This window comes from Diabrotica virgifera, chromosome 5, assembly GCF_917563875.1.
Source record: "Diabrotica virgifera virgifera chromosome 5, PGI_DIABVI_V3a".
Lineage (NCBI taxonomy): Eukaryota > Metazoa > Arthropoda > Insecta > Coleoptera > Chrysomelidae > Diabrotica > Diabrotica virgifera.
The window spans coordinates 40,766,745-40,790,865 of NC_065447.1; the positions used below are offsets into that span (position 1 = coordinate 40,766,745).

Below are 24,121 nucleotides of genomic sequence, written 5' to 3' on the forward strand. Positions count from 1 at the left end.
TATATACTACATAGTAAGAAATTAATGACCTGACGTGGAAGGATTGGATGGTAAATAAAGCAACTAGTTTTATATGTTTTAAAGATATGTACTATTGGTTGCCTAACAAGATGGGAAGTGTTTAGATTTAGCTGCATACTGTTGTAATGATTAATGCTGTCTGTAAAGCCAGGGTAGCCTTGATGATTTCCAATCTCCGATAGGAGTGGCACAAGAAGAAGAAGAAGTGAAATGAACCAAGTGAACAAGTGTGATATATTATTTCGAGTGCAAAAGTTTATACACTTACATGACAGAGATGACCAAAAGAATTAAGACAGATGTAAAAAAGAATTAATATGAAATTAAATTAAGATAGCTGAGTAATGGGGTTTGCCTGATATGAAGGTGGAAAAATGAAAAAGAAATGGTATATATGAAATTATAAACTTAAATGTATGATATGAAAGACCTGTAGATGATTGTAAGCTAATGAATTTAGGTGTGCAATACCTATTGTTAAGTATAGTCTAAATGAATCTAAAAGAGGAGAAGGTAACATGAAAATTAATAAGAAACAGAGAGTGAAATGTGTGGCAGACCAAAGTAATTAACTGTATGTTGTTATTAAATAGGATGGATAAAATGATGATGACATAACAGGCAAAAAAGCAAAGTGAGTGTGTAGTAAGGTACATTCTAAAAGAGACAAGTAAACCAGATCAAGATTTGAGGGTTATTATCAATAAGAAACGGAGAGTCTAAATAAGTTATGATAGAATTGGTGAATAAGATTTGGAGGACCTGAGGTAACAGAAACATGAAGCAAGACAAAATAACTAAAGGAATAGAAACAAGTGTGGAAGATAATTGGATATAAAAGAGGAAGAAAAGAAAGAAAAGATAAAGAAGAAGAAATGAAAGGAGAAGAAAAGAAAAGAAAGAAAAGAGGAAAAGAAAGAGGAAGAAAAAGAAGAAAAGAGAAGAGGAACGAAGAAGAAGAATTAGTATGATGTATAAGCTTAAGGTAATGTATGATTCTTTGCTCGATTTATTTGTGCATGATAAAGCCTCTCAGGATAGAAATAACATTAAAAAATTTTCAGATTTTCAATTTCACCCTAGAATAAAAAACCTTACTAATGTCAGCTTCACTGAAAATGGGATTAAATTATTAAACTATGGTCTCAAATACTTTGTTCCTAATGATTTATCTCTACATGATCTTGAGAGTCTATCTATTGAGACATATATCTATAGAAATTCCTGTTACCGTTACATTAATAAATATAAAAATAAGATTTCTTCACCGTCAAATTCTTCAACTTCCAGCAATTCTCTCTTCGCCAACAATCTTTGATTTAAACAAGCACAATCTCATCTCAAAACTCTTAAATCAATTAAACTTAAAATTTCCAGTCACAACTTAATTTTTTCTAAAGCTGATAAAGGTAACTGGTTGGTCATTCTAGACCGAAATTCTTACAACAATAAAGTCTCATCTTTTCTAGATGATAATCACTTCACTCTCATACCAACTGATCCTTCTAAGAGATTCATTAGAAAATTGAAATATAACATCAAAAACACTCTGAATTTTTATCTAATCATAAGGCTCCTTACAACAAACTCCCTGGTAATCCTTTCACTCCAAGGCTATACGGTTTACCTAAGATACATAAAGTTGGAATTCCTATAAGCCCAGTTGTCAGTTTCATTAATACTCCATCCAGTTCCTATTTTATCTAAATTCATACTTAATACCTTAAAAAATCTAATCAACTTCACCCCTCATTTTACTGTATTAAACTCATACCAATTAATTGATAAACTTTAACTTATTAATCTCAATCCTGATATAACTATGCCCTCTTTTGATGTTAGTACCCAACCTTAAAACTTTAGGTCTCGATACTAGATATCCTGGAATTATGTCTATCTCAAGATTTCTTTCAATTTAATAACAAATTCTATAAACAACCCGATGGTTTAGCAATGGGCAGTTGCTTATCCCCATTTCTAGCTGATGTCTTTATGGATCATTTAGAGTCCAATCACATCATGAAAAATCCAGAAATTTTACATTGGTTTCGCTATGTAGATTACTGTTTGGTCGTCATTGCTGGTAATCAAGACTCAGCTCAACAACTTCTTCTCAAAATTAATCAAAGCCACCCAAATATCAAATTTACCATGGAACTAGAATCTTCTCAGGCCATTAATTTTTTTGATTTATCTATTACGAGACTTAACGACCAATTAAACTTCAGTATCTTTCATAAACCCACCCAAACTGACCACGTAATTCATTTTTCTTGTAATCATCCTCTATCACACAAATTAGCAAGTTTTATACACAGACTTTTTTCTATACCTTTGTCTACAGACTCATTCAATAAAGAACTCAACATCATAAAACAAGCCGCTGCCGCTGTAGCGGCTTTTCACCTTATTTGTTAAAATATATATTAATATCACAGACAGATTTTGATCCATTCAGAGAGTTTGCTCTAAGCGAATGTACTCTGTAATGAAATTAAATCATACCTCTCTTTCTAAACATATGTATATTAAACCTTAACAAGCATTATAATTATAATAATTAAGCAGTAATCTTTTTTTTTGTTTGAGGTATATCGCATGCTACATTTGTGTGTTTAGTCCGTTCTTTAACGGTAAAATATTGCAAAACCTCTAAATTGTAAAGAACCGCTTGGATTGACATGAAATTTGGCATACACATAGCTAACAAGTCAAAGAAAAAAAGTGATATTGTGCCGATATGTGCTTTTGCCCTGGGGTGGTTTTCACCCCTTTTTGGGGGTGAAAAAATTTTCGTCCAAAGAAAGTCAGAAAATGGATAAACTGGCTAATTTTAAGTAACTTTTGTTCTATAGAAGTTAGTAAGTTCTAGTAAAAGACATTCTTAGCAAAAATATAGCCTGCAAAAAATTTAAAAAAATGTTGTATACATCACGTCTCTACACCTAGTAGAAGCAGAGTTATAGCTAATGAAAAATAGATTCATACTCGTCAAATTCCAAATGAAATATTTTAACGTGAAATAACCAAAAATGAAGCACATTTCGGGGAAAACTCATTACAACTTATTTAAAGTGTTTAAAAAAGCTTCATTTTTGTTTTATAAAAAAAATTTCTAGCATCAAAATTAAACAAGTTACGCTCAAAATAAAGTTAGTCCCTTTTGGTTGTGGTAAAAAAATCGAGAAAATCACCCACTAATTAGTATCTTAAATGAACTTAATTGTTACGACTTCATAAGTTTCTTGACTCCTGTATATATTGTTTATATGATCTGTAAGTTTCATCGGTTCAAAGTCCTTATTATTGAAAGGGCTGTAGTTAAAAGAGCTTAAACCAGTCACTGATCACGAATGTATGCAAATTTAGAAACACCAAATCTTAATCAATTTTTGTCCAACAGAAAAACAAAAAAATACATGCTATTCAGAAAAGCAAATCTAACTTTTTTTGTTTTTCGAGATTTTTGGTATCTCTAACAATGTTTAAGTTATTTTGAAAAAAAGCATATTTTTCAAAATTTTAATTTTTAAAAATTTTACTTTTAAACCAAATTTTTTCACAAATAAGCAATTTGAATCGATGAAACTTACAGATCATATAAACACAACAAAAGTAAAATAATTTGTGAAGCGGTAACGATTAATTTGCTAATTAAATTGCTAATTAGGGGGTGGTCTTCCCGATTTTTTTTTGCAAAAACAAAAGGGACCAATTTTATTGTGAGCGTAACTTGCTTAAATTTAATGCTAGAAACTTTTTGTGAAAACAAAAATAAAGCTTTTTTTAAACACTTTAAAAAAGTTATAATAGGTTTTCCCCAAAAGTGCTTAATTCTTTGGATATTTCACGTCGACATATTCTATTTGAAATTTGGTGAATATGAATCTATTTTTCATTGGCTATAACTCTGGTTCTACGAGATCCAGAGACCTAACGCGTGCACCATTTTTTTATTTTTTTTATAGGCTATATTTTTACTAAGAACGTTTTTTTCGACAAAATACTTAATTTTTGAGTTATTTGCGAAAAACCGTCTAAAAATGTGGTTATGTTGTTGAAAATGAACATATTCACTTGCAAATAACTCGAAAACTGTTGACTTGGCGAAAAAGCTCTATAGAACAAAAGTTACTTATCAGTTTACCCATTTCCGGACTTATTTTGAAAATATATTTTTTCACTCCCAAGAAGGGGTGAAAGTCACCCCCAGGGCAAAAGCACACATCGGCACAATATCACTTTTTTTCTTTGACATGTAAGCTATATGTATGCCAAATTTCACGTCAATCAAAGCGGTTCTTTAAAATTTAGAGCAAAACCGTGAAAGAATGGACTAGTTGCCTTTTACAAATGTTTAAAAACTAACAGCTAGTTAATGTCACCTGGAGCATGTAACTTATGATGTAATTTAAAAATGATTTAATCTCATTATTAAAATTTGTACACATTGATACTAATAATTTTTCATTTTTTAGTTCTCAATTTAAAAAGGGAAAAGGACCACGCAACACTCCTTATGGAAAGTGGTCCCGGTCAAATTTGACGAAAGTTTGGTCAATGATACTTCTTGATGTGTAGATTAAAAAAGTCCATGGCACCTGTGTCTGAATAACTACTATTCTCAAGTGACAGCCCTCTGAAGTTATTGGATTCGAGTGCTCGGTTTACGTTAAATGCACTAATTTACGGTCAAGTGAACGAAAATATTTATTATTAGAAGAAGAGAAACTCAGGTTCTTCATACATACTTGCGTGTTGTATATGAATTCGTGGTCAAAAATAGTTGGATCGTATTTTAGTCTTCAGAAAACCTCAGAAAACTCCTCCTAGAAAACTAAAGAAGTGCAATATAAAATGTGCTGCTAGATCGATATAAGCATTATCATGTTTACATGAATGCTTCTCAGTTATGGAATACCAGCAAAACTGCAGTTCCGCCTTATCTTTAGAAAACTACTGAACAGTGGCGGATCTAGGGGGGATGTGGTAATTCCACTCGTAACATGTTCCAGAATAATTAAAGAAAAAATTGTTGAAACATAAAAAAATGCATCAGCTGACATGAAACTTGTCCCGCATATCAGATATAAGACAGGTAGAGAACATGGACTTGATTTCAATACACAAAAAAACAAAGTACCTGGTAGTCTGTAAATGCTAAATATTAATTACAATTGTCTATGGAAAAATCGGGTTTAAATCATCTTCGACTCTTTGTACGTTAACATTTTGCTGATTTCGGTTAGACGCATCATACGTCGTGTTAACTAACGACCTATCAGGATACTTAACATTAGGTTGATGTCTTGCAAAGCCTAACAACTCATCATCATTAGCTATAGAACCCCTGGTGGACCTCGGCCTTTTCGAAATTCAGCTTTAATTCCTTTCTATCCTCCGCCTTAGTTTTCCAATTTCGTACTCTTAACACCCGTAACTCATCTTCTTTGGTCCTTTGGGCCATGGGCGCCCATACCCATGGGCAGGGGGAGGCGTGGCCCCCCTGGCTTTTCGGGTGCTTTAAATTAAATCTTGTTATTCAAATTATACAAAATATAATGCGCATAATCTTCACGTTTGCCCCCCACCCCCTAAAAATTTTTATATGGGCGCCCGTGCTCTGGGCTTACGTATTTTCGTCACACTATCCGCTATTTGGTTATAAGTGTGTTTTGATGACTCCATCTCGTTCATTTTCGTTAAATAAAGTTTTTTCATTAATTCTGGAACATGTTACCGGTGGAATTACCCCTATCCCCCCCCTAGATCCGCCACTGTTCAGTAGTTTTCTAAAGATAAGGCGGAACTGCAGTTTTGCTGGTATTGCATAACTGAGAAGCATTCATGAAAACATAATAATGCTTATATCGATCTAACAGGACAGTTTATACCGCACTTCTTTAGTTTTCTGAAGATTTTTCGGAGGTTTTCTGAAGACTAAAATACGATCCAACTATTTTTGATCACGAATTCATGTACAACACGCAAGTATGAATGAAGAACATGAGTTTCTCTTCTTCTAATAATAAATATTTTCGTTCGCTTGACCGTAAATTAGTGCACTTATCGTAAACCGAGCACTCGTATCCAATAAATTCAGAAGGCTGTAATTCGAGAATAGTAGTTATTCAGACCCAGGTGCCATGGACTTTTTTAATCTACACATCAAGAAGTATCATTGACCAAACTTTCATCAAATTTGACCGGGACCACTTTTCCGTAAGGAGTGTTGCGTGGTCCTTTATCGAAAAGCAGATGATTCTTATTTTTTGTTGGTACAATCCTTTCTGGTGGATATTGACACTCTCTGATGTAATTTTGGTATCTTTCATGTATTAATAAGGCTACACCTTCTTTGGGCCTGTTTTTCGTTTCTACTCCTCTGTAAATTAGTATATATTCACCTAATTTAAATTGTCCTTTTCCTTTCTTTTGTGGTGCCATACATAAAAACACCGACATATTATATGAGAAGCCCCTGAAACTCTAACTTTAATGCTGGTTCTTGGAACCTTTCTTAGGACAAAAAACGGGGCCTTAAAACATTTCTGCGCCAACAACTCAATTTTGCAAAAAAATGACATTTTAGCTCTTTCTAATTTCCACTATTATATTCAGATAATGAGGATATACTTCTTCTTCTAAAGGTGCCTATCTTCTGGAGATGTTGGCGACCAAATTGACCCATCTTATTCTATTTACGGCAGCTCGAAATAGATCAGTTGACGTTAGACCAGTCCACTTTCTAAGATTGGCTAGCCAGGATATACGTCTACGTCCAGGGCCTCTCCTGCCCTCAATCTTGCCTTGTAGAATCAACTGTAGCAGTCGGTATTTTTCATTACGCATAATGTGGCCGAAGTAAGCCAATTTTCTGTTATTTACGGTGTTAACCACTTCTTTGTCTTTTCTTAGCCTCTGGAGAATAGTTATATTAGTTGTGTGGTGTATATATGAGACCCTCAACATAAGTCGGTAGCACTACATTTCAAACGCCTCTAACCGTTTTATGGCATCTTCTGTCAGGCTCCAGCTTTCAACTCCGTAGAGAAAGACACTAAAGACGTAACATCTAAGAATTCTTATGCGTACATTGATACTTAAAGACAAGTTGCACAGAATTTTCCTAAGACTGTTAAAAGAGCTTCTGGCTTTTTCAATACGAGTTCTTATTTCGTAGCTATGATCCCAGGTATCCTTAATGTTACAGCCGAGATAGCATATTTCCTGTACTCTCTCTAGGGGTGTATTGTTTACGGTAATTTGGGCGTTTATGTTGGTGTTTTTATTAATGATCATTATTTTTGTCTTCTTACAGTTTAGTTTTAGGCCGTATTTGTTACATGCTTCTACAACATTATCCATGATCCTTTGGAACCCCTGCGCACTATCTGCCAGCAATACTGTATCGTCTGCATATCTAATATTATTTATAAGTTGTCCATTTACTGCAATACCTTCTTCTGATTCGTCCAAGGCCTCTTTAAAGATGTTTTCAGAGTATATGTTAAATAATGCTGGTGACACTATGCAACCCTGTCTAACTCCTTTTTCGACTGTGAAGATTTCGGACAGTTTATTTTCGAATCGAACTGTTGCTTTTTGTTGGAGATATAAGTTTGAGACCAGTCTTATATCCTTACCATCGAGTCCTGATGTTTTTAGGATATCGATTAGTTTTCCATGTGGGACTTTATCAAATGCCTTCTCGAAATCTATGAAACATGCATACACATCGCAGTTGACATCCCCGGCTCTCTGTATTAGAACTTGCAAGCTGAAAAGTGCTTCCCTCGTTCCGAGTCCTGCTCTGAATCCAAATTGAACTTTACTTAGCTGTTCTTCTAATTTGGTGCATATGCGCGAGTGAATGATAGTAAGGAGTAATTTAAGTACATGGCTCATCAAACTAATTAATCTATGTTCTTCACATTTTCCTGCGTTGGTTTTTTGGGAAGTGGAATGAATATCGATAGTAGCCAGTCTCATCAGTCTCGTATATGTTGTTGAATAACTTCGTAAGAGCTGTAATTTGGTGTGCCTCTAATAGCTTTAAAATTTCACCATGGACCTCGTCAGGTCCTGGTGATTTCCCATCTTTAATCCGCTTAATGGACATAGTTACTTCGTCGTTTGTTATTTCTGGGCCGTATGGATTGTCTATTTCATACGGACTTCGTGCAGCATCTTCGAATAATTCTTGCATACATTCTTTCCATCTTCTTAATTTATCTTCAATTGTAGTCAAAATCTGACCTTCGACGTCTACGACTATGCCTGTATTGCGTTGTTTCTGATGTTCTGTACTTCTTTAATCTTTTTGTGCATATGGAAATCGTCATGTTTGCGTTGTAGTGTTTCAATTTCCTTACATTTCTTCATCAGCCATGCTTCTTTTGCCTCGTTTATTTCCCTTAGTATACTCTTATGCAACTTTTTGTATTCATTGTCATTTCTACCTTTTAATTTCCTTCGCTCTTCCATCATCTGCAATATTTTATCTGTCATCCATTCTTGCTTCTTTTCTCTTTTTGATTTAAGATATTCATGCGAAAGTGTGTTAATAGATGTCTTCATTTCGTTCCATTGTTCTTCTATGCCTCTAGGAGTGTCTTCAACTATTTTCGCAAAATTCTTATTAATCTCTATTTTTACTTTTTCCTGGATGTTATTTTCTTTCAGTAGTTTTATATCTATTTTGGGTATCATTTTCTTATGAATTATTTTGAGTCGTATGTTGATATTTGCAACCAATAGACTATGATCTGAGAAGACATCCACGCCTGGATATGTTTTTGTTGAGGTGACAGAATTTCTAAACCTTGTGTTTATATTATGTTAATAAAATCAATTTGGTTTCTTATGATTTCCCTTGGGGTATCACCGGGTGCTTTCCATGTAAAAGGCCTTCTTGGATGTAATTTAAAAAATGTGTTCATTACAACCATATCCGTCTCTTGGCAGAATTGTATCAGCCTTTCTCCTCTTTCGTTTCTTGTGCAAAGACCATATGACCCCACAACATTCTCGACTGTTCCTTGTCCTATTTTGGCGTTGAAATCGCCCATGATGATAGTTAGCTCATGTTTTTTTTTTGTCTTTTTTTGTTGTTTTTGTGTCAGGATATACTTACACATTCTAAAAATAAATTGGACTAAAACGCTTAAACGTATTGAAAATTTAATTTTTATTTCTTAAAAAGTATGGACACGGACAAATTTTGACACTTTTATATTCTTTATACACAAATTCTACGTTTATATCCAAAAGTATTTTCTGAACAAAATAACCCTTTATAATAATATACTGCTCTTTTGTAAAATAAAATTAGTATTTGTTTCAGAAAAATTTGAATTATAAGAAAAAATGATACATTAGAGATTTAAAACTTTGACCGAAATATTAAATCAAATCAGTCACCAAATTTTTATAACTGGCAACAAATTAATATGTTTTAAAAACCATAAAAGAAAAACGGTAAAAATACACTAAGCATCAAAATTAACGTACCACCTTAAAAACGGGATATTTTTGATGGCTAGTATTTCCTAAATCTCTTATCCGATTTTAGTGATTTTTTTTTCAGTATTCCATAGCTTTATACTTCAAGAATATTGATGTAATAATATTATTGCTAAACAGGTAACTGTCATTGTATACCACGTGTAAAAATGATAGTGTGTTTTTTCCTCAAAGTTTGTAACACCCTGTGGAATATTCTAGCGTATATAAAATATTGAAATTAAAACTCAACTGTAGCATTAGGCTTTCTTAACATTTTGCTTTTTGATTCGTTCGCTTATGTGGGGCAATAAAAAAGTTAGGTACTTTAACAACTAGCCATGTTATTCAATATAGGGTGTTTCTAAATAAATGCGACAAATTTTAAGGAGTAATTCTGCATGAAAAAAGAATGTCCATTTGCTTTATAATCATATGTACGCAAATGCTTTGTTTCCGAGATACGAGATGTTGAATTTCTTCTTACAAACTGACGATTTATTTATTGCTCTAAAACTGGTTGAGATATGCAAATGAAATTTGGTAGTTTTTAAGGGGAAGTTATAGCGCATTTTTGACATACAATCAAGAATTCTATATTCGCCATTAGCGTGCATACGGGATGTATCTAAAATTTTTATACCCGTATGCACGCCAATGGTGAATATAAAATTATTAATTGTATGTCAAAAATTGCGCAATAACTACCCCTTAAAACCTACCAAATTTTATTTGCATATCTCAACCAGTTTTAGAGCAATAAATAAATCGTCAGTCTGTAAGAAAAAATTCAACATCCCGTATCTCGGAAACCAAACATTTGCGAACGTATGTTTATAAAGCAAACGGTCATTATTTTTCATGCAGAATTACCCCTTAAAGTTTGTCGCACTTATTTAGAAACTCCGTGTATTGGTGAATAACATTGCTAGTTGTTAAAGTACCTAACTTTTTTATTGTTCAACTTAATCGAATGAATCAAAAAGCAAAATGTTAAAAGAGCGTAAGGCTACAGTTCAATTTTCATTTCAATATTTTATATACGTTACAATATTCCACAGGGTGATCCAAACTTTGACGAAAAAACACACTATCATTGTTACACCCGGTATACAATGACACTTATCTCTTTAGCAATAATATGATTACATTGATATTCCTGAAGAATAGGGTTATAATATACTAAAAAATCACTCAAATCGGACAAAAGGTTTAGGAAATACGAAACGTCAAAAATGTCGCATTTTTAAGGTGGTGCGTTAATTTTGATGCTTAGTGTATAAAAAAATGTAGTTTTCAATGTCGCTTGTTAAAATTTTAAACTAAAATATATAGACAATGATAAAATATGAATAATCTAAAAAAGTACATATTAGGTACAAATAATGTTGGACAACTAATTCCTTAAAATTAAGTTATTTAAAGCTGTTCTTCAAGACTGTTAATTCCTCCTGAAATTTTCTGAGTACTGATGTCTGCTTACTGATCTAAAAATTTAAATATAGAATTAGAAAATCAATATACGGAACAATGGAACACCAACCAAAAGACAGAAAACAAACCCAAAATATATAAAAGGTAAGACTAAATAATAACTTATAGGTATTAAGTTTAGTTCTCTAATTTATAGGTTTCATAACTAGCGACTAGGTTTCCTTGCGTTCAATTTGTCTATCTGTGATTTAAGTTTCGTGTCTATCTGATGCTTATGTTAGTTGAGTCAGCATTTTGGCTAGTTCTTCTTAGTTGTTTGTAATAAGAACAACATTATCGGAATATCTGAGGTAATTGAGTTTCTTTCCGTTTATGTTGATACCCATGTTTTTCCATTCCAGTTCTTTAAAGACGTCTTCCAAAGCTAACGTGAAGAGTTTATACAGCTATAGAAAGCTATATAGAAATAGAGATATCACAGCAATATATTTTACTGAATTACTTCAAAATTATTTGGCACTGAGCAGAGTGAGCAGTGCCACTTATTGATTTAAGATCTTCATGACTAAATAAAATACCAAGTATTACATACATATGGTCGAACTCGTATTGAAATGAAGATTCCAGTAATAATACAATGTACAAAGTGTTGCATTTAAAAGACTCAAGTATCCCAGTGAACCACTAATGCAAAGTAACTTTTTTTTCTTTTTAATGGCATGGACTTTATATTAATCAGCCAGTTTGACATGGGATCATTGACCAATTTCTATCATACATTAATTCACTTCATAGTGATATTGAGTTTACAATAGAAACAGAACAGAATAAGTCCATAAACTTTCTAGATGTAACAATTACCAGACTACACAACAAACATGAGTTCTCCGTATATCATAAACCTACCCATACTGACACAACTATACACAATTAATCATCCCATCCTACACAACACAAATTAGCAGCCTACCATAGCATGATACATAGACTGACAGAAATTCCCATGTCAAAAAATAACTTCGAGATAGAACTGAACATCATTAAACAAATAGAAGTAAACAATGGCTATAACGAACAAACAATTAACAAAATTGTAAACCAAAAACTCCATAAGAAAGCCCTGAAATAAGTCTATCCACCACCACAGAAACAACCCAGTTCTTTCTTCTCTATCACATATACTGGCAAGATAACAACAAAAATAGCCAGATACATAAAAAAGAAAGGAATAACACCTGCTTTCAGAACTAACAACAACTTAAGCAAATATATTAAGAACAATAAGAGCCGAAAGAGAAAACAACTACAGAGTGGTGTTTACAAACTAACTTGTGGTGACTGTCCGAAAACTTACATCGGTCAAACTGGCAGAACCTTTGACAAACGGATAGCAGAACACAAAAGGGCTTTCAACAATAGAAAAACAGACACTTCTAGATACGCACTTCACTTTCTAGATCATAATCATTATTTTAATGAACAGTTTAAAATTCTGCATATTATTCTAAATAAAGGCCTTAAGCTATCTTTATTAGAATCTATGGAAATTAATAAATTGAAAAATACAGATATAATTCTGAATGACCAACTCGAGACAAACAGCTCCCCACTTCTCAACCTCTTCAGTTAAAGAATTTAAGAAGGCAAACCCATAGTAATCTAAATCACTTGAGAAAGGCACTCTGCCGAAACAGCTGTAGTCACATAGTTGTAATAAATTTTGTGGAAGTATAGAAAACAAACGTTTTCAGTGTTTTATTGTGAGAGGAAGAAGTGTACTTCTTCAGACAGACAGACTTCAACAGACAGACAAAGTTTTTTTCCATCAATAAAAAACTACATAAGAAATAGAAGTCTTTTATATCGTACATGGGATCCATCTTTCTTCATAGTGGTATATTGAACTTTTTGACCATAGCTCTGAAGATGGATTGATAAACCGAAAGCGCTCAGCTAGGAATTATATATCTTACACACTTCAAAAGTACATTTCTCCTTGTTTATCTGTAGTCATAAGTGTGTACAAAACTATTTCAGTCTTTACATTTCTACATAATTAAGACATAACGAAAATTGTACAATAATATAAAACATAAAGAATAGCTTACCTCCTTATGAGCATTGCAAGACTTGATCATTATATCCGTTTTATCTCTCTTCAAATCATCTAGTTCCTTTTGGCTAATCTGTAGATGGTTTGTAAGTGTCTTACAAATGTCTTCGTAGTGAAAAAACTGATTATCAGGATTAAGAATTGCATCAATCTCTTTTAACTCCATATTATCAGTCTGTAAAGAAGTTTCATGTTCTACTGTTTTATCTTGGTCGACTAAGTTTAAAATGTTTTTGTTTAAATCTGATACTACTCTGTAACATAAATCTTCCATTTGGATATTACATCTTTCTCTGTTACTGTATAGGTCACCAGCAATACTACCGATTTTAAGAATAGCATCCCTGACTATTGAATTTTGTTGAGATAAAAAATCTGTTTTCAAATTCTCGATAGCATTAGAAACTTCATTTTGAATTTGCTCTGCTAACTGACTTTTACGATGACTTGGAGCATTGGTGAGATTCGTGGTATTTTCAATTTTGTTTAACTTTTGTTGAAATTGATTTATCAAAAAGTCGGTTTTAAATTCTTTAAAAGAGTTGTGAAGATTATTTACATCTCGGCTCACATTTTCTACTTTTTCTAAAATTGTTCTTTCAAAGTTTCTTCTACTAAAATCAGTATAATCCTTGACACAATCTTTTTCCGTGTTTCTACTATCAATATCTTCTAAACTTGTGTAACCGTGGTAGTCATCTTCAAAGAATTCTTCAATATTAAAAAACTGTATATCATTCAGCGGTTTTTTCCCATTATGTCTAGAATTTATATTTTTGTCAATTTTTTTTATATACGAGCTATTCTTTTCTCTGAAAGAGATTCTCTTAGTGTCATATCTAGTAAAAATACTCTCTCTTTCGTTCATTTTGTCTGAATCGGTAATGTTAATTTTTTTCTTATCCGGGGTCGAACATGCTTTTAAGCCTCTTCGGAAATTCTAAAAAGATAGTACCGAATGAATGGTTACGTATTATAAAAAATTCATATACTGTATGGACTGCTCCGAGACGTTTTTGCATTGGTAGTAGACAGTGGCGTAACAAAATCCGTCGGGCCCCCCCACGCAGAATTGTAAATGGGGCCCCTTTTAAAAATTACTAAATGCGACATGTGTAACAAAACTTATACAATTGAGTATACTTATACTTATACAAAGTATAAGTTAAGTCCGCGAGTCTTTACTCGTGCGTCATCATTTAAAGCATACGAAATAAGTCGGAAATCTATTTCACGTAACAACAACTGACAGAAAGTGGCTACTGTTCCGATTACGGGATTTATTTTAAAATTTGACGTTATCAAATATATAGAATGTCAGATGTAAGTTTTGCTTCAAAATTTTTGTGCAGAATTATAGCTCCATTTGAAGTAGCTTAATAAATTCTTTTATTATTATTGATTAATAAATAAATAAACAATTTATAAAAAAATTCAATAACATATTTTATTTTTGTTATTTTATTCACTTTGACGGAAATCTAAACACAATCATTTCTTTACTGTGTGAATGACGTTAGCTTTGTATGTTTTAAATATTAATTGCCAAAATATAATTATTTACCTTAAAATTTCAGAGCCCAATATAAAATTAGTTGTGAAAACAACTGTTTGTGTAATATAAAGAAACCGCAAAAAATTCAACTGACTGACAGCCACAAAAATAAACAAAGCAGAAACGTCAAACAAATTGTGCTTAAAATATGAAAACATACCGAATCGTCTTTTTTTGTACCTATCTCTTTTCAATGCACTGAGTCTAGATGGTTCATAAAAATAACATGTGTCTTTACTTAATAACAAACGGCAGCTGGTTTGTCATGAGTTTCATGCGTGGAAGAGAATGATGCTAGATAAAAAGTTTGTGTTTTATCTCGCCAGGTATTAATGACGCACGGGTAAAGACTCGCGGACTCAACTGTATGTGTTATAGCCCATTAAATGACCGTGAAATACGGCGATACCGTGTAATTTTCAATGTCACCACCGAAGTGGTCCAGTCAATACTTTTAGAGTTATTTACGAGAAAAACCACGTTTTTAGGCGGGTTTTCGGAAATAGCTCAAAAAGTAAGTATTATATATTATTAGTAAGTAGCAAAAATTTAGCTTAAACAAAAATAAAGTCTACCGACCAGGTAAATGCAAATCTGTAGCTCATGAAAAATTGTTCTTTTTCGTCAAATTCCGAATCGAATATTTTTAAGTGAAATAACCAAAAAATGAAGCCTTTTTAGGGGGAAAATCAATAAAACTTTTTTAAATTGAATACAGTTACAGATTTTTTTGGTAAAAAAACATTGTGAAAATCTCCCCCTATTTAGCACCCCAAATGAAACTAATCATTACCGCTTTACAAATTACTTAACTTTTTTTCTATGACCTGCAAGTTTTACGGGTTCAAATTGCTTATTTTTGAATGGGTTTTATTTGAAAGGGTTCTAACGAGTCCCTTATTACGAGTGTATGCACATTTTGAACAGCCATATCTTAACTAATGTTTGTCTTACAGAAAACAAAATTAAACGAAAGTACATTCAGATTTTTCGTATCACTAATACTCAAGGGCGGATCCAAGACCGATTTCGGGGGGGGGGGGGGCATGAACTCTTTTTATGATTCATGCATAGATTAGGTTCCCTCCCACTTTACCTCGTTCAGCACAACCTTTACTACCGTTCAGCACAAAAATAAAAATATTTTTCTCGTAGCAAGCGGGACAGGTGTTTATAAAAACTTTCTTTACCAATTTTTTTCAAAAATAAGAACTTCGAACCGCTCCAACTTAGAGGGAGATTTTCACATTTTTTTAGTAAAAAAGGGTCAACTTTATATTGAGCGTCACTCGTTTAGTTTTGATGCTAGAATCTTGCTACAAAAAATGCTATAAAAAATAAAAATAAAGCTCTTTTTTAAACATTAAAAAAAATTTCAATGAGTTTTCCCCGAAAAGTGTTTCGTTTGTTGGTTATTTCACGTTGAAATATTCGATTTGAAATTCAACAAATAAGAACAATTTTTCATGAGCTACAACTTTCCTTATACTGTGTCGATAAACTTCACGAATATGTACATCTTTTTATTTTTGTTTTTTATAAGCTACATTTTTGCTAAAAATATTTTTTCGATAATTTTTTGATAACATATTTAATTCGATAAAATACTTATTTTTTGAGTTATTTGCGAAAAACCGTCTGAATTCGTGTTTTTTTTTGTTGAAAAATAAACATTTTCACTCGCAGGTCACTTGAAAAGTATTGACTTATACAGGGTGTAACGAAAATACAGGTCATAAATTAAATCACATAATCTGAGACCAAAAATAGTTCGAATGAACCTAATTTAACTTAGTACAAATATGAACATAAAAAAAGTTACAGCCCTTTGAAGTTACAAAATGAAAATAGATTTTTTCGAATATATCGAAAACTATTAGATATTTTTTATTGAAAATGGACATGTGGCATTCTTACGGCAGAAACATCTTAAAAAAGAATTATAGTAAAATTTTTGCACCCCATAAAAATTTTATGGGGGTTTTGTTCCCTTAAACCCCCCAAACTTTTGTGTACGTTCCAATTAAATTATTGTTGTGGTACCATTAGTTAAATTCAATATTTCTAAAACTTTTTTGCCTCTTAGTATTTTCTCGATAAGGCAGTTTTTATCGAGTTGCGGTTTCTTTTTTAATATGTTAACATAAAAATTTATTGGGGGTTTTGTTGTTTTAAACCCGCCAAATGTTTGTGTATGTTCCGATTAAACTTTAACTGCGGTACCATTAGTACACAGTGTTTTTAAAACTTTTTTGCCTCTTTTTATTTTTTCGGGAAAGCACTTTTTATCGAGAAGTGACTTCTTTTTTAATATGGTTCAAAATATACCTAAAAATGTAAATCAGAAATAAATTTTCATATTATTACCAAGTCTCCATAATCGTACTTAGCCATATACATTAATATACAAATATGTGGTGGATTTGACAAATATTCAAAATATCTCTATAAAAACTGACTTTTCGAAAAAGTACTAAGAGGCAAAAAAGTTTTTAAAATGTTGTGTTTCACTAATGGTACTACAATAATAATTAAATTGGAATGTACACAAAAGTTTGGGGGGTTTAAAAGAACAAAACCCCATAAAAATTGTATGGGGTGTCCAAATTTCACCATAATTTTTTCTTAAGATACTACTATCATAAGAATGCCACATGTCTATTTTTAATAAAAGGTCTCTAAGAGTTTTCGATATATTGGAAAAAATCGATTTTCATTTTGTAACTTCAAAGGGCTGTAACTTTTTTTATGTGCACATTTGTACTAAGGTAAGTTAGGTTCAATCGAACTATTTTTGACCCCAGAATGTGCGGTATAATTTATGACCTGTATTTTTGTTACACCCTGTATAAAGAAGCTGTATAGAACAAAAGTTGCTTATAATTAGTCAATGTATCCATTTTCTAACTTATTTGAAACGTATATTTTTCACCCTCGAGAAGGGGTGACTTTCACCTCCCAAGTAAAAGCAACTGACGGGACAACTCCAACTTTGAAATGGAGAATAAGTATTAGAATCTAAATCCAAATTGCCAAGCAAATACGTCGTGACGCTGATAGTCACACTCCAAAACTGTCATTTACTGGGCTATTGGTGTATTCGTGCACTGTTTATGACAACTTACATTTTTCATCTTTATTGGTATAGAATAAAATAGAAAGAAAATTAATAAACCACTATATTATTACATAGTATTATTTTATTAATAAATTAATTTTATTAATACATGCATACAATAAATACATACGATACATTGTATCGTCTGATGGGCAACTTTATTTTTAATACTGCGTTGCTTAAAAAACGTTGCCTATGTATGCGCACAATAATATAACAATAACACTTTTTTACATTTATTAGACGAAAAGATGGGGCTCCTGCAAGCTTCATGCTGCGGAGGCCTTTGTTACGCCCCTAGTAGTAAGTAAGTTTTGAGCCCCGGCAAAAAAAATCTATCCTACTCCACTATCACGATTCTACCTGAATTAAGAAGGCTCAAAGTATGTAGATGGACAAAACGTATTGTCAAGTGAAGGCCACGAGAAGGAACACTACAGAGCAGCATACCAACCAAATAGCTGAAAAATGTTATCGGTAATTAGATGCAAGCCGCACAAAACAGAGACAGCTGGAAAGGGCTGAGGGAGACATATGTCTAGCAGTAGACGCGTACGGGTTGATAATTATGATGATGTAGCTGGTCGAATTGAGACCCGGGCATCGTAATTATTTTTTATCGTTCCAACAGATTTTTAATTTGTAACCATTTTTTTAAGGAATACCCCACAAAATATTGAATATCTTGCGATTTAGTTCTATAATGTGCATCTGATAATTGTTCTGTGATAATTGTTATGTGATAATTGTTCTTACTGAAAATTTGCAAAACGATTGTGTTGAATAGCTTTAAATATAGTCCAGGAACCGAAGCTTTTCACCTCGCAATTTTTACAGAATGGATCGATTTGCTTGAAAATTTGAGAATAAGTAGTGGATAGTCCAAGGATCAAAATCTATATGATACCGAAAGGCGCTTTTACTATGGGGGTGGTTGCCACCCCATTTCGGGGGTGGAAATTTTTTATTATATTTTGATCACAAAAGTTGGTAAAAACATTCATTCTAAGTAAAAAACGTTCTATACATTTTTTTGATAAAATTAATAGTTTTCGATTTATTCGCTATCGAAAGTGTTAGTGTTATATCGAAAAAATCAATGTTTTTAATTGTTTTTCTGCTAATAACTCCAAAAGTTTTCGTTTTATCAAAACAACTTTACTTAATAAAAATGTACCTTTTGAAAAAATACATAAAACCATTTTTCTTAATTTCCTTTAAGACCAATAGCAATAGAGCTATAGTTTATTATATATTAGCTCTTCTTCGTCAAATGCTAAATATTGTAGTTTCAAAGTCAAAAGACGGAAAAACTATGCATTTTTTGAGGACAACTTGTTTAAACTAATTTAAAGTATTTAAAAATCTCTATCTCTAGAAATAAAACAAAGGTCTCTAGCTCAAAAATTAAGTGACTTATAATGAAAAGAATGTCAGTCCCTATTTTTTTCAGCGAAAAAGTGATAGGAAGCAACTCCCTAATCACCACCCTAATTACAATTCGTCATTGACCTTATTTGGTCTTCTTTATTTATGTATTATTAATAGGCTCTAGATGTTTGACCGGTTTATAATGATTAGTTTTAAAAAAAATGGAGTTAAAAGCGAATAACGAATTTTTGTAGTTTGGAAAAAATGGTCTTTTCTTCAGAATAGACAGATTAGAATCAGAGATAGAAAAAAATGTTTAAATATGAAATTGTAGCTTATTTAATTCTCAAGAACAGGATTTGCAAAAATTTTTTCCACGGCAAAAATTAAGTGAGCTATTGACAATTAAAACTTGTAACAACATGCAAAAACCACCTTTACCAACCCTCTCAAAGTCACCTCTTTTTGCGACTGAGCATTTTAAAAAGATTTAATATCAATAGGCATAAAGACCATACAAAAACCTACAAAATTATTTTTTACAAAACTTGCTAAGATAAAAAATAAAAAAGTTACGGTTAAAAAATCAATATATTTTTTTGAAAAAAAAAAAAGGAGAAATCCAGTTGGAAGCATAATAATGTCAGTTAGCGGTGTTTTTGGTCATTGAACTTATTTACTCTTCTTTGTTTATGTATTATTAATAGATTCTAGAAGTTTGACTGGCTTAGAATGATAGTTTTTAAAAAACTGGAGTTAAAAGCGAATAACGAATATTTGTAGTTTGGTAAAAAATCATATTTTCTTCAGAATAGAAAGATTAGCATTAGAGATACGAAAAAATGTTTAAATATGAAATTGTAGGTTATTTAATTTCCAAGAAACTGGTTTAAAAAATTTTTTTCTGCCGCAAAAATTGAGTGAATCGTAAATGAGCCTATATAAAAAAACATTGATTTTTTTCGATATAAAACTAACACTTTCGATAGCGAATAAATCGAAAACTATTAATTTTATCAAAAAAATTTATAGAACACTTTTTGCTTAGAATGAATGTTTTTATCAACTTTTGCAGTCAAAATATAATATAAAATTTTCACCCCCGAGATGGGGTGGCAACCACCCCCATGGTAAAAGCGCCTTTTGGCATCATATAGATTTTGATCCTTGGACTATCCACTACTTATTCTCAAATTTTCAAGCAAATCGATCTATTCTGTGAAAATTGCGAGGTTTTGTCCTATATTAAGCTTCATTACTTGGACTAATATGGTTTTCACAAGTCTTTAAAAAATTATGGATCTGTTGTACGCAGACGAAAGAAAAATGTAAAGCTTTTTTATAAACCCAAGGGGAGTGCCACAAAAAATGTACACACGGGGATGAACAAAGTCTCTGTGGCTCAGAATCGAAAGAAATCTGGGTGTGGTCCATTGGATCTTTCTTACTACCTCTTTCTTACTATTGGATAGACATATTCAGCGAACGCCATATTGAAGTTTTTTATATGATTTATGAGCTTCTTATTCTCAAATTTGTTTAGAGTGCTTCACTTTTTACTAATAGACGAAAAAAGCGAAAATTTACCGTTTTTTGATCTTCATTTGATTATAACTATGTATAACATCAAAATCGGCTGCAGGAAACATATCGGTTATTAATATAGATGTCCATACTACTCAAAAAATTTGGTTTCGGCCTGAAGGGGGATGTGTCACGAGAAAAATCTTATTTCTCTGGACTACTCTGAAATTGGGATAGAAATCGGGAAAAAGAAAATAAAGGAGATGATAGCTACTAGAGCTTAACCAGAAAGGACATCGCACACATCTTATGGAAAATATAATGTCACTCAAATTCAATAAAATTTATACGATTAGATTCGTTTTAATATAACGATCAATTCTTATCATTGCGCCAACTCTTAATTATGATTAATTACGGCGCAAATTGCAATTAAAGTTTATCGAAATCACATTTTTGGAGTCCATAAAATGTTAGTTTACAATCATTATTGCTCTGAGTGCTATTCATAACAGCTTAAATCCCGCTGGGCCTAAGCGGATTAGTGAAACTAATCCGCTGATTTATGGAGTACCGAAAATCTGGGTATTTTAAAATATTTTTTCTCTCTCTAACTTATGTACACTTCGCGTCATATAAAACTGGTACACTTTTTTTTCCCAATGTAAACCTGTGTTCAGATTGACAATTATTGTTCGTGAATCACTTCGTTGTTGCCATCACAGATAACGGAATTGCACTAAATCTAAATACAAAAAAATAACGTTTAAAATGTATATTTCGAATTGTAATACATATATTTAAATTCCATACTTGTTCACCGTAAAAGTTATTCATTTTGTATTAATTTCAAATTAAATTTTTAATTTGTCCAGTGTGTTTTATTTATTCTACACAACTTAATGCAGTTTTGTCCTACAATTTACGAGAAACCAATCACACCTCTCGATTTGACATTAAACATAATAATTTAAAGTCATGTCAAGATTTATATCACGATTATTTATAAACACGAATCAATGTATGGATACTTAATTGAGATGACGGAAAATTACCATTGTTTTAGTTTTTAGTATATTATAAAATGCGGTCTGTCGCTCAGCCCCGCTTTTACCTAGTTTAATATAATATTTTCGTTGAACTGGCAACGTTGCCCTAGAAATTAGAATGACACTTGTGACAAGATCAACTTACACAACTTGAAAAACACGATTTTCGGTTATAAGAGTTGTACCAGTTTTTTTTTACGCGAAGTGTACCTACCCATTTGATTTCAGATTTATTTATATCAATTTCTGCTCTTATTTTTGAAAATAGAGAGTTGGCGCAATGATAAGATTTGATCGTTAATTTAAAACGAATCTATTGGTATAAATTTTATTGAATTTGAGTGACATTATCTTTTCCATAAGATGTGTGCGATGTCCTTTTGGATAAAAAAAAGAGAAAAACAAATTTGACATAATGTGACAAAAAGGGCACTACAGAGGTAAAGAAAACTCTTAATATCAAAGAACAAATATAGGCAAATAACAAATAATTATAAATAGTAAAGATAAATCAAACCCAGTTGGCCAAGATAAAGGAAGATTAAACATAAACCATATTTATAATTATTAGAAACAATAATTTTTATGTTGGAAATCTTTCTGATTTTACAAATTTGTCCAAATATAGCAGTCAAATATATAACATTGTTTTTCTACAACCGTGTTAAAAATGCAATTTTTAGCACTCCATACGAGCGTTAAAAATTCTACTTTAAGGCACTAGTGCTTTAAAATTTTTATGGCACTACAATTCGTAATCAAGTATATTCAAATGGGAAATAAGCCACAATTTTACCTAAAAATGATTTTATTAACGTTTCGACGCCCAAGTCGGGTGTCGTTGTCAAAATACAAAATAATATTAAATAAACAAAAATGTTGTTGCTTAGTAAAAAATTCTTCTAATAATTTATTTAATCTGACTCATTTATATCGGCAATTCAGACACGTATTATACATTTTAAAGTAGACGACTTTAAAAATGATATTGCCAATATTGATGAGTTGCGTTCCTGGGACGACTTTACTAAAAGATAGTTCATTCGATTACATGAAATCAATCCCAACTCAAGAATAGCCGCCACAAAAAATCATAGCATGTGATCTGTCTTTAAAAAGACAACCAAATGCAACGGTGGTACTGAAATTCTCGCGTTAGAATTGCCGATATAAATGAGTCAGATTAAATAAATTATTAGAAGAATTTTTTACTAAGCAACAACATTTTTTTTTTATTTAATATTATTTTGTATTTTGACAACGACACCCGACTTGGGCGTCGAAACGTTAATAAAATCATTTTTAGGTAAAATTGTGGCTTATTTCCCATTTGAATATACTTGATTATAAAAATGCCACAAGAAAATAGCTTCAGAACTGCAATTCGTATTGACCGTATAGACAATTTTGATGTAATGTCAAAAAAATATACAAATGGAATGTCAGGCAAGTTCAAGTAAAAGTTTTTGTAGATATTGTCCTGTAATTACGTTTGTAGAAAAAATGTTGTATGATATGCGTGTTAAAAAGTACATTTTTAAGGCACTCATGTGAATTGCAGAACTCGCTATCGCTCATTCTGCAAACTTTCACATGCGTGCCTTAAACGTGTACTTTTAACACTTATATCATAAATAACTATGAAATACCTTTAATGTTGTACAAAGAAAGGAATGTGTATTCTACTAAACAAGAATAAAACCCTTATTATACTTATACTGTGCTTGGCAGACGATCAGATAATGATGGCACAGGACCACGTTGGTCTGGAATATATGCCAAGTAAATTCGTAGACGAACACAGTATGGGGACTAGAAGTAAATGTAAATAAAATGGAAAATATGTGCATAGGATGGTTAAAACAGGATCTAATTTTACAAAGTTGAGAACACATCAAGCCTTGTAAAAACTATAAATATCTGGGCTTCCAGTTTACGAATGATGGACCACGCAATACGGCACCTACATAAACATAAAGTAGAAGAGAGAAGAATTGAGGTCCTCTGTGGTCAGAGTATATGATACTGAAAACTAATGAAAAAATATATAACACCATAATCAGGAGCATTATAACGTATGGCAGTGAAGCTTATGACAGAAGTCTGGCAAATAAAAACCACAGCAAATACAGTATGCGGCAAAATAAACAGTACTGAAATGAATATTGAAATGTTTATAATTATTTATATATCAATAATACATGATACAGCCTTGCAAACATCATTCACGACGACGCATAAAACATTCCCGATAAAACAGATGTCAAAGATGCCCTCTGGCCAGTGGCGGATCTACGGGGAGGGAAAATGAGGAAATGTCCACCCTAACAGGGTTCAAAATTAAAGAAAAATAATTGTTCAAACATAAAAATATATATTAGCTCACATGAAACCGAAACCACAGAAAAACAAATTCAACCCAATGTATTGGG

General features: G+C 32.0%; 1 protein-coding gene across 3 annotated transcripts in view; it reads right to left on the reverse strand.

Annotated features, from left to right (window-relative positions):
* Nucleotides 1-10,025: 10,025 nt before the first annotated feature.
* LOC126885699 (uncharacterized) overlaps nucleotides 10,026-24,121 on the reverse strand; it is a 56,742-nt gene continuing 42,646 nt past the window's right edge. For 2 of the 3 annotated variants that reach the window (XM_050652413.1, XM_050652412.1), the window contains 2 exons: nucleotides 13,068-14,012; nucleotides 10,026-11,012 (listed from right to left, as the gene is read on the reverse strand). In XM_050652413.1, the coding sequence (XP_050508370.1) occupies nucleotides 10,941-11,012; nucleotides 13,068-14,012 (1,017 nt within the window). In that variant the 3' untranslated portion in view covers nucleotides 10,026-10,940. The remainder of the gene's footprint in view (nucleotides 11,013-13,067; nucleotides 14,013-24,121) is intronic. The other variant, XM_050652411.1, reaches the window with a different exon arrangement.